The 12,159-nt window shown below is 39.6% G+C and overlaps 1 protein-coding gene across 3 annotated transcripts in view; it reads left to right on the plus strand.

The window, feature by feature from the left end:
* The window catches only part of PASD1 (PAS domain containing repressor 1), a 102,320-nt gene that overhangs the window by 58,018 nt on the left and 32,143 nt on the right, over positions 1–12,159 (plus strand). For all 3 annotated transcript variants that reach the window (XM_074323419.2, XM_088794933.1, XM_088794932.1), the window contains 2 exons: positions 2,039–2,169; positions 8,194–8,279. In XM_074323419.2, the coding sequence (XP_074179520.1) occupies positions 2,039–2,169; positions 8,194–8,279 (217 nt within the window). The remainder of the gene's footprint in view (positions 1–2,038; positions 2,170–8,193; positions 8,280–12,159) is intronic.

Consider the following 12,159-nt stretch of genomic DNA (forward strand, 5'->3'; position numbering starts at 1 on the left):
TCCACTTTCGGTACTCTCAAACTCTCTGATATTCTTATGACCACAGGGTTTGGTTATAGACATTAATTAGACTTTAAAAACATTAACAAAATCTATGTAATTTTACTAACAATTGTCACCCCAATAAATTTAATAAAATAAAATTAAAAAAAAACATTAACAGTGAAATTTTTAATGTGGGGTCATATGATAACATGGTGGACTGAGCTGTTAAGGATGGTTCTTCTATAAAAACAAGGAAATGATTGTTAAGACATAGCAAAGGAGGGGCTGCTGATTAGCTCAGTTGCTTAGAGAACGGTGCTCTTAACAACAAGGTTGCTGGTTCTATCCCCACATAGGCTACCGTGAGCAGCGCCCTCCACAACTAGATTGAGACAACTACTTGACTTGGAGCTGATGGGTCCTGGAAAAAAACACTTAACAAAAAACATAACAAAGGAAGTTTAATGCCCAGCTAAGCTTAAAAGAAAGGGAAGTTCATGGGTGCCAGAAATTAAAGGACAAAGTAGAGAACCACACTGATAAGAGGAAACTGTTTTTTTGGTGGCCTGGGTGGGTTTTAAATCATACATAGGTTCCATTGGCTGGAGTCAGGAGTTCTAACACTCATTCAAGGCCAACACATAAAACCTAGAGACTTAAAATGATCAGTTAAATTCATTCCACTGGCCTAGTGGAAGAATAAGGTTGCCATCTCTCTTGAAATTTGAATGGAAAAAATGTGTCATTTACAGGAAATCAAAACCTGAATCTGTGTCCTGTGAATATGGGTCCAACTTTACAGTTTTTAAGGTTTCAGGAACTGCAAGATGAGAAATTAACATAAACACTGATTTGAGTCCATTGAAACATGTAGGGCTTCACTCAGAGGTAAATAGCCCAACAAATATGTGAAAAGATACTCAGACTCACTAGTAAGCAAAGAATGAAAAATTTTAAAACCAATGAGAAAGCATTGTACACCCATCAGAATGGCAACAATTAGAAGTGTGAATAATACCAAATATTGATGAGGATCTGAGAAATGAAAAAACTAACATTGTTGAGAGAAATGTTAACTCATAAGCCAGTGAATTTAAGTTAGGTTGATTATCCTGTGGCTCAGCAATCCCATCATTGGGTGTAAATATCCCAGAGACAAATATGCAGAGAGATCTGTGTCTAAGGGGACATGTACTCTACATGCCATAGTGTTGTTTGTGGTAGGAGGGGCTTGGAACTAGGCTTGGAGTGCATCATTAGGGAAATGGACAAGTAAAATTTGGGAAATACACAACATGGAAAGCTTTGTAATAGTTAAAAGCAATTAACTCTAGATATACATACTATAACAGTTAAATCTTGAAACCATATTGTTAATTGCAAAAAGTAAGGCACAGAATGAGATCTATAGGACAATGCCACTTTTGTAAATTGTAAACACATATACATAAAATCAGATTACATAGTTTACAGGAATGTAAAAGATGTCAGATGACAGTATCTGTGGGTGGGGAAGGAACAGAGAGGAAGAAAATAAAAAGAGCAGAGACTTTCTCTGTATTCATAATATGCAATGAACTAAAAAGTGTAATTAACTCTTTTATTTCTAAAAACATAAACAAATGAATGAATGAATGAATAAGTAAATAAACAATAAAAAGTAGCTCATACAATAATTGCCGATATGTTTGTCATGTGTCTTGGAAACTAAAAGTCAGGTACTTTAAAAAAAAAATCTTACCTGACTCCGTACACACACACATTTGATACACATGTGGAATGTATAAGAGAGGGGACTGAATTTCCTTTGGAGACTAAAACATCATCGACAGGGTTAGGACACAGGACTGAAAATCACCCTGAACTCACAACAGTTATTTTTCAGTAATGACTTTATATTTCAGTGGACACCAGAATGGGGAGGGTGGCTGGAACAGAAGACAGGAAAAATCTGTGGCTCAGAAGTTTGAAAGTTGTGTAACTTTTCTATCTTCTTGTGTAACTGGCCTGCTTTTCTATTAGATTGTTACATGTTTGTCTCTCTCTCCCTTAGGGTCTTTGGCGCTTTTGAAAAGTTTCTTCCCCAGACAATCCTACAACATGTCATTCCCCACATACCTTCCTTTGGAGGATCGCTTTTACATGGTGGGGACCGTTTGTATCCTCAGATCTCAGGTCCTACGGGTGAGTTTATTGTGTGTGTGCCTCCCAGCCATTGTGGCAATGTGGGCTTCCTTTGAAGGGCCACGTCCTCTTTGGTCCTTCAGCCACTGGACAGCATTGCTAAAGCACCCGATGTGTGTGGAGGGTTGTGCTGGGATGTGTGAGTGAGGGAAGATCAGCTCTTGCATTTCAGAAGGTGAGCACCTGAGTGGAGACCTGAACACACCTGAAAGAGATGGACAGTCATTTACAAGTGGTTTTGATATAATATAAAAGAGATATACAGGGGCTGGTTGCTGGGCTATAGTAAGAGAAGGGACCATTTTTGCAGGTGGATAAAGGAGGGCTCCTGTCACATGGTGAGTTTTGAGGCAGCCCCCCCGCCACACTGATCACTTAGTATTCTCCTAATATAAAACTCACAGATTCTGTCTCTAAAAAGAAAAATCAGTCTTTAGAATTCATCTCATAGATTCAGGTTCAATGAATTTATTCACTAAGTAACGTATTTAGTAACCACCTACTGTGTTCCAGGCACTGTGCTAGGAGCTAGAGAAACATTAGGCGCACTAGACAATAGACAAGTGTCATGGAGACGATCAAACAGAATCTATGCTAATGACTGGTGAGGGTAGGAAGTTCACAGTGGTCAGGGAAGGTCTCTCTGATAACCTGTCTTTTGAATAGAACACCCCCCAACTTCAATGATGATAAGGTGCCAACCCAGTGAAGAAAGGAAAGCAATCCAGGTACAGGGTTCAGCAGCTGTGAAAGTCCTGAAGTAGAAACTAGTTGGAGAGTTCCAGGGAACAAAGGCTGTTCTGTGACTACAGTAAGGTGAAAGAGGGAAGGAGTAGTAGAAAATAGGGTATAAGATGTAGGCAAGGGCCAGATTATATAGACATTTGAGAACCAAGGTAATGAGTTTGGGTTTTACTCCAAGTGCATGATTTGATTTAAAAAAAATTTCTTTTTTGAATTTCAATGAGAGTTGATGTTCAATATTATATTAGTTTCAGGTGTACAGTCTAGACATTTGTACAACTTATGAAGTGATCCCCCGATAAGTCTAGTACCCATCTAGCACCATATACAGTTATTGCAATATTATTGACTGTATTCCAAAAGCTGTACTTTACATCCCCATGACTATTTTGTAACTGCCAATTTGTATTTCTTCATCCCTTCACCTTTTCCAGCCAGCCCCCCTCCCATCTGACAACCATCAGTTTGTTCTCTGTACTATGAGTTTGTTTCTGGTTTGTTTGTTCATGTATTTTGTTTCTTAGATTCCACATGTAAGTGAAATCATACGGTATTTGTCGTTCTCTGTCAGGCTTGTTTCACTTAGCACAAAACCTTCTAGGTCCATCCATGTCTCAAATGGTAAGATTTCATTCTTTCTTATGGTCGAATAATATTCCATTGTATATATGTACCACCTCTTTTTTATCCATTTGTCTTTTGATTGGAGCATGTAATCAATTTTCATTTAAAGTACTTAAATTGATAAATATATGGTTATTGTCATGCTATTAATTGTTTTCTGATTGTTTTTGTAGCTCTACTGTGTTCCTTTCTTATTCTCTTGCTCTCTTCTCTTGTATGTTGATGATTTCCTCTAGTGGTGTATCTGGATTCCTTTCTCTTTATTTCTTGTATATTTCTTGTAGATTTTTGGTGTGTGGTTACTATGTGCTTGGTATATACCAAGCTGTGTTTATAGCAGTCTATTTTAAGTTCATGGTCGCTTAAGTTCAAACACATTCTAAAATCACTACCATTTTTATTCACACACTCCAAGTTTATGTTTTGTCATTGTGTTTTAACTTCTTTTGTATGTGTGCTTGTGTGTATCGTATCCCTTACTTTGCTGTTGTAATTACACGTGATCATCCTACTTTTGCCTTTTGACCTTTATGCTAGCTTTAGTGTGGGTTGATCCATTGCTTTTATTATGTTTGCCTTTGCCAGTGAGAATTTTTTTCTTTGCAGTATTTTCTTACTCATATTTTTGATATTTTTCTTCATCTTTTTAAATAAGTCCCTTCAACATTTCTGGTATTAGTGGTTGGTGGCGATGAACTTCTTCAGCTTTTTCTTGTCTCAGAAGTTCTTTATTGCTCTTTCGATTCTAAATGATAGCCTTGCTGGTTGTAGGTGCTTGCTTTTCATCACTTTGAACATTTCCTGCCACTCCCTTCTGGCCTGCAAAGTTTCTGTTGAGACATCAGCTGACAATATGATGAGGATTCCCTTGTAGTTAACTAACTGCTTTTCTCTTGCTGCTTTTAAGATTCTCTCTTTGTCTTTAACCTTTGGCATTTTAATTATGATGTGTCTTGGTGTCGGCTTCCCTGGGTTCATCTTGTGTGGGACTCTGTGCTTCCTGGGCTTGTGTGTCTATTTCCTTTGCCAGGTTAGGGAAGTTTTTAGTCACTATGTCTTCTGGTAGGTTTTCAATTCCTTGCTCTCTCTTCCTTCTGGTACCCCTATAATGTGAATGTTGTTAAACTTGAGGTTGCCCAGAGGCCCCTTAAACAATCCTCAATTCTTGTTTTAATAATTTTTTTTCTCTTCTGATTGGGTGTTTTCTGCTACCTTGTCTTCCAAATTGCTGATTCCAATCTGCTTCATCTAATCTGTTGAGTCCATCTGATACAGAGGGTGCCAAAACAATGTGTATGCATTTTAAGAAAGGAAAAAAGCTGTATTAAAATTGTAATACTCGGTATATACAGACAACAAAAGATGAATACAAGTCATGTATATACACATTTTTTTTTTTTTGGCTCCCTTGGTATATTCTTCATTTCTGACTAGTTCTTTTTCATGTTTTCTGTCTCCTTTTTTTTTATTTTATGTTTTCTATCTCTTTGTTGAAGTTCTCACTGAGATCATCTATTCTCCTAAGTTCAGTGAACATCCTTAGAATGAGTATTTTGAACTCTGCATCTGCTGGATATTGCTTGCCTCCATTCTGCTTCGTTCTTTTTCTGGAATTTTGTCCTGTTCTTTTATTTGGGACATGTTTCTTTGTCTCCTCATTTGGCTGCCTCCCCATGTTTGTTTCTATGTATTAGGTCTGCTACATTTTCCAGTCTGCAGAGTGGCCTTATGTAGTAGGTGTCCTGTGGGGCCGAGTGGTGTAGTCTGCCTGATCCCCTGAGTTGGGTGCTCCAGGAGCATCCTTTGTATAGGTTGTGTGTGTTCTCTCTTGTTGTAGTTAAGCCTTGATTGCTGTTGACATTCAGTGAGTGGTATTGACCCTCACTGTGACTGGCTTTGAGGACTGTCCATGACTACGGTTGGCAAGCTGTTGTGTTGGCTGACCCCGTGGAGTAGAATTTCTTTACTGGGGCTCTGGTGCCTGCAGAGTCCACTCTTTGGATGTATCATTTGTGCACACCAATGGGGTGGTTCTCTGGTGTGGTCTGAGGCTGGCCACCAGGTATGTTCGTTCTTGGGCTTCTTGGGAGGTGCTCTGGTGCAGGCCCAGGTAAGCCACTGCCTGTTACATGGTCCAGGGCCACCTCAAAGGAGATACAAAGTGACCTGTCATTGATATCTGCCTGTGCCGGGTTTGCAGGAGCCTGAGAAAGGCTATACTGTGAACTGAGGCTGGCTGCCACTAGTGCCAGGCTTGGGACTTCTTAGCAAGGGGTTCAGGGCACAGTGAGGCCAGCCACTGCTTGTGTGGGTTTTGTGGACCTTTGAGAGATTGTAGAAAAGTCTACAGAGTGGGCACAGTTTGACCCCTTGTGTGGATTAAACTCTGAAAGAGGTTTGGGCCGGGGCCATGAATTGGGTAGAACGGGGTCTCAGAGAATAACCAAGGTGGGAGGAGAGCAGTGTTAGCCAGGTTAATGGAGACTCAGATTTGACACCTGCTGGTGCTTACAGGCTATGGGGGTGTGGAAAGAGCTCAACAAAAGAATAATGGTGCCTGCCAGCTGGGAGGGGGGAGGGCTCGCCAAAGGAACAATGCTACTTGCTGGCATTTTAGTCCCTGAGAGAGCTGTCCTTCCAGCCCTCTCCCTGAGGCCAGACAATTTAGTTCCTGCTCATATGTCCCTGGCACTTCTCAAGCTGCTGTCTCTTCTCTGAAGCTTAGGGCGAGTGTTTTTGAGTGAGTGAGTCTGTGTTCAGGCCCTTTAAGAGGACATGTGGGTCTATAGCAGCCTTCCACTTCACCAGGACTGAGTCCCTGGGGAATCCTTTTCCCGGCACTGGTGCTCTGGGCTGGGTGTGGGGCTGGGAATCCTCACTCCTCAGTGGGCACCTCTGCAGTTGAGCTATCCCTTCCGATTCTTAACCACCACACCTGGATGTGGGACCAGCCCATTTCTCCACCCCTCCTAGTCTCTGCAAGGTTTATTCTTTATATCCTTAGTTAGAGGAGTTCTGTTCAGCTAGTCTTCAGGTGGTTCTCAAGGGTAGTTGTATAATTTAGTTGTAATTTTGATGTGGTTGTGGGAGGAAGCAAGCACAGTGTTTACCTACCCCACCATCTTGACCAGAAGTCTTTGACATGATCTGATTCTATTTTTAAAGGTGAGGCTGACTGCTTGGTGGGAAATGGAGTATAGTGAAACAAGAATGGAAGCCAGAGGAGTCATGTGAGAGATGCTAAGGCTTGGACTTGGATTATAGTAACAGAAGTACACAGATTTGGATTATATTTTAGAGATAAAACCCAAATTCCTTGCTGAATGGGTGGGAGAAGAGAGAGGTACTCAAGGATATCTGTTATTTTTTATACCTGAGCAGCTCAGTAAATGGAAGTACCACTAATGACTTGAGCAAGACTGGGACAGTGTGAGTTGGGCAGTGTGTGTGTGTGTGTGTGTGTGTGTGTGTGTGTGTGTAAGGGGAGGACTAAATCAAGAGCTCTGTTTGGGTCATGTTAACATTGTGATGACATTGTAACATACAACCCATCCAACCACCTTATAAGAGGCCTCTGCCAGACCACCTACCTGGGTTCAAATCACTTCCCTAGCAGCCGACTTCAAATCTTTTTCCCTACCAGCTCTGTTCAAATCCATTCCCTACTAGCTGTAGGACCTTCTTTAAGTCACTTACATCATTTAGCCTCAGTTTCTTTTTCTATAAATGGTGATGATAGTACCTCATTTTAAGGTTGTTGTGAAGAGAAATGAAGCCAGCCCTTCATATATGGTAAGCACTCAGTAAATGTGAGCTATTATAGTCATCATCATCATCATTATTATTATCATTATCTTAATTATTGTTATCATTAGGATCCAGAGAGGGCAAAAGACCTGCTTTAGTTTTCCTCTCTGCTTTAAAATGCAAGCTTCAACTGCCCACAATTCAGAAATGGTGAGGAACCGGTTTGTATTCAATTTTAGAGCAGTGATAGATTTTTTTGAAATTCTTTTGAAATTTTTTTTCGTATTTGTCCAAATTTAAGATGGTGAGAAAAGTAGTAGAGGGAAAAGCAAATAAAGGAAGTTGCTTGGTCTGATTGCCCCATTCATTATCCCTCTCTGGCAGCTCTCTGGGATCTGAGCTCTCACATCTGAAGGCACACATCCCATCTTGGGGGTCACCCCCCACATCTAATTCCTTCTCTATGAAAGAGCACCCTCACCCTAGTCCTCCTCATGGCACAAGGATCTCTATTTGTGATCTATTCCAGTTTATCTAGGATCTTTGTCCCAGATTAATGTTCATTTCAGAAAACAGATCTTGTGAGTACAGAGGGCTTTTTTGGATGAATATTTTTTTTCATACCGTTAGTAGCACAGTGGAAAGAGCAGTGAACTCAGAGTTCAACTTGGAAATGGATCTACTTTGACCCTGAACTACTAGCTGTGTGTCATGGGCCAAATCATTATTTCTCTGTAACCCTCCGTTTCCCATATGTAAAATCCAGTGCCTTTCTGACATTGCTATGCAGATTAATTGTGACATTGGATATGTGGTTGCTTCTGAGTTTATTACATGCTATACAAATGTGTCAGGTATTTTTACTTTGTAAGTACATTTTAAGTACTTAAAATGTTGGTTTTTCTGCAGGAACTTTCCGGTATAAAGGAAACCAATGAAGAAAATATTGTGGTGATACAAGATTCAGATGAAGAATGTCCATCTATGGACAATAGGTAAGAGGCTAGGGTTGACGTAAGTAATGAAGACCTTGAACACACTTTTATTAAGTAAAACTAAAACAAGAGAAATAACATCTTCAAATATTTTCCATCAAAATGAAAACAAACAAGCCATGGAATCCAGAAGAGCAATCTACTAGTCTGGATTCGCTTTCCCAGCTACTATAATTCATATTTGTCTGACTGAATATAAATACAAGTTTTTGGCTTTTTATTTAAAAAAGAAAAGCAGTAAATAAAGCTTAATGACTTTCAAATTAAGACAGTACATTTAAAAACAGTACTTGATTACTTCTTTTTTTTTGAAACACTTTTAAATGGTAGAAGAAAAAATATGCATTGTGGTAACTGCTATTATACAGATGCCCCTCTTTTGTGAATCTAATCTGTTCTTTAACATTTGTTTGTTCACAAATTTTCACGGAACAGCAGCCAGTATTCCATTATTTTAAGTGGGAAAAATAAAAATGCGTTCCTAACCCACAGGAAAAGGCCAATTTGTCAAATATCACTAAAACCCATTTATACACCCGTTTAACAAGCCACTAAGGATTTCAGTAAAATAGAAATTACTTGTAATCCTATCTACTTATTTAATACTCGATGAACTGATTAGTAGGGGTCTGTTTGTATGTAGTAAGCCTTAATACTATCCACTGCTCAGTGTATAGCACTGAGAATGAGTTACATTTTCTTTTCACATCACAGTGTACAGGTACATTTAAATAAGTAATAAAATAATACATTAAAGATGTGAATTACATGCCAGTAATACTGAGCAACATAAAATAAACGAGATAGTTTCTCAAGAGGTTTCTTATGATTGAAGACGTGTTTGTGTGAGGTCTGGTGGTGAGAAGAGGGAGCTGGAGGCTGTGGTCACTGTTACTATTTGGTGGCAGGAAGAGGTAAGGAAGAAAGAGCTAGTGAAGAAATGAGTTAAACAGGAAATGTCTGAGATACATCCATGTATCTAAGGAACAGAGGAGAATCTTCCCTTCCTGGCAGGAGAGTTCAGAGGTATTTGGCTGTGAACCATGGTCTGAAGCTACACACAGGGTAATGGGATGAAAAGCAGAGCTCATAGTGGCAGTCTGTTTGCATTCCCTTTGCTTGGTGTTCTACAACGCTCACTAACAGAAGACTGCATTTATGGCTTCAGTGTGACAGGTCTGCTCATGCCATGATCACACTCACTCGCACCAGCAAGGTTTTTTTTTTTTTTTTTTTTACAAGAATCTCAAATTTCTTGTAAATATTAAGCATTGTATTTGTGGTTCATAGGAGTTGGGGACACGTGCATGGCCTGGCTTAAGACTAACAGCCATTCAACTCTCTAAATGTGCTTCATCACTCCCAACTTTTCTTGTAGAGCATGTGCTTATTTAGGCCTCTTTAGGCTTTAGGCTTGCTCATTTCCATCATTCATTTCTCTGCTTTATTAGAAGACCTTTTCCTGATTATGTGGGGAAGAAAATATCAAGCATACCATGTTTAAATGATGTAAACTCTATTAGGAGAATATCTGAGATATAATAGCAGCAAACCACATCCTATTGGCTAGTAGCCCATGACTTAAACAGTCTCTCTCTCTCTCTCTCTCTCTCTCTCTCTCTCTCTCTCTCTCTCTCTCTCTCTCTCTCTCTCTCTCTCTCTGACTTAAACATATTCTTGAATGCAACCTAAACAGATTTATTTAGTAGGTTTGGGTAGTGAATTTTGTGTATATTAGCAGATAATTATAGCAGATGTTCAGATCATGAGAGTTCTGAGAGTGAGGAGATCTGTGTTTTATTTTTAAGTAGCGCTTAATTAGATGAAAAATATTTTGATGCAGAAATGAGCCAACTACTACATTTATGCCACTGATTTTCACAGAATATAAAAAAGTGTTTTCTTGAGGCTTAAATTCATATTCTTTCATATATTGTAAGAAGTTACCACTCCAGTGTAGATGAATGCAGTATAGTTTTACACATTCTATACTTTCATAAAATATTACTAAAGTTCTTTCAAAAATTAGGCAATGGCTTGTTTATCATATAGGCAGTAAGATGGAAAAATGGCACTTAGGAAAGAACTGATGAATTTGATGGAGACGATTCTGTTCATTCCAGCCCCCGTCCTCCATATCTCTCCCCTCTCTTCTAACACCACAGCCACTGCTCTGGCTCCAACCACTTCAGCTCTCACATGATGGATTGTTGGTGGATATGGTTCATCCACTAGTCTGAGGTCTATAAGGGAGGACCTGTCAGTCTCATCTCTGTCCAGCACAGAACCTGACTTTGAATAGGTAGAAACAAACATTTGACTGATTGATCCTATTAAAATGGTAATCCATTCCATGCCATGAGACCTCTCAAACATAATGCAGCATTGTTATAAATAAGTATAAACATGTATTTCCTTATTTTTTCATAGATTTCTTCCTTGTCCTCAGGATATTTTTCAAGTAAAAAGAAGGAAAAGAGATTGTGGCATGTCAGGGTGGTAGTTTGCAGGCACCATGAGCACTCATTGATAACCTGGCTTCCATTTTATAGTTCGAGGGATAGTTAGAAAATTAATCAGGCACAAGGGTCATAGGGACCTAGAGCTCCTAAAATGCTCGTGGAACTTTTCTTGGTAATTCTACATATTCTTTGAAAGCTAAGAAGCATCCTGCTAAGAGGCTTGAAAGTTTTGTGTATGCTCATGAAAGAAACACAAAGAGGGGAATTTGAAATGTTTAGAAGAAAGGGTCTGTTTCCACGTAGGATGTTTCAGATTTGAAGCTAAAGAGCCTTTCATTTCAGGAAAGGGACTCAATGACTGGGTTATTTTCCATCAAAGTTACTGATGCACTGGGGTAGAAGGTCTTGCTTGCTTGGACCATTGAAGATAGAAAGAAGTAAGGGATATTTGAGAGTCGGCAAGGGGAGGCAAAGCCCACTCCTATCTTACTACTGCTAGAGTCAGAAGGAAGCACCTAGCTACCCTTTTAGTTTGGCTAGTTGTATGTAGAGGCCCACATTCCTGTAGTAGTACCATCTTAATATAGATCCATCTGCGTTTTATCCTTCATGATGTGATTTCATGCTTGTTAACCTAGTTACTCCCCACAAATCTATAAAGTAGATTTACAGATGAGAAAGTGCAGTTGCAGAGGATGTATGATTTGCCCAAACTCACACAGTGGTTAAGCAGTAGAGCTGGAATTGAGACCCACATTCTCCTGGGCTTGTTCCTGTCAGGACAGCAGTTTCAGGAGCTATGGATGGCATGGAATTTTCTTCCAAGAAGAAAATTCAAGAAGTCTTTGGGAAGTATTTGCTTGGGGACGTTACTGAAACAAATTTTTTTCTTTAATTTCACCTTAAATTTAGCAGGAGAGACGAATTAGTAGGGGAGGAGCCTATACCTATTTGCTCTAATAGTTTTTATGACGATAGTATCTTTTCAACGGTAAAGAAGAGAACACTGGAAAATCAAATGACAAGTATTTCCAAGGGTTCTAGTAGCTCTTACCTTTACTTGCAGTCTTTGAAAACTCTCCTGCAATGCTGGAATTGGTCCTGGGGAGACTCTACCTGTAAGCAACTGCGCCAAAAGGAACAGGCCTGCTGCCTACTTCCCCTTTCAATGCATTTCAGTGAAGAGTGACCTTGTGCAAAGGTGTAAGGAGAATTTTGCAAAGATGTGCAATGGTCCTAATTAGTGAGGTTTTGTTGTATGGAGGCTTTGTCCTATACTGCAATGACTTAATTCCTTATGTCCACCCCATCTTGAGCAGGCGAAGGACCCTTATACATCATTGGATCACATGCCACGTGGTTGGGTTTCTCTACCGCTAGGTATCTAACTTTCCCAGCCTCATCACCAACCCCCCCAC

Source organism: Rhinolophus sinicus, chromosome 18 (genome assembly GCF_057876585.1).
Source record: "Rhinolophus sinicus isolate RSI-liver-muscle chromosome 18, RSI-T2T, whole genome shotgun sequence".
NCBI lineage: Eukaryota > Metazoa > Chordata > Mammalia > Chiroptera > Rhinolophidae > Rhinolophus > Rhinolophus sinicus.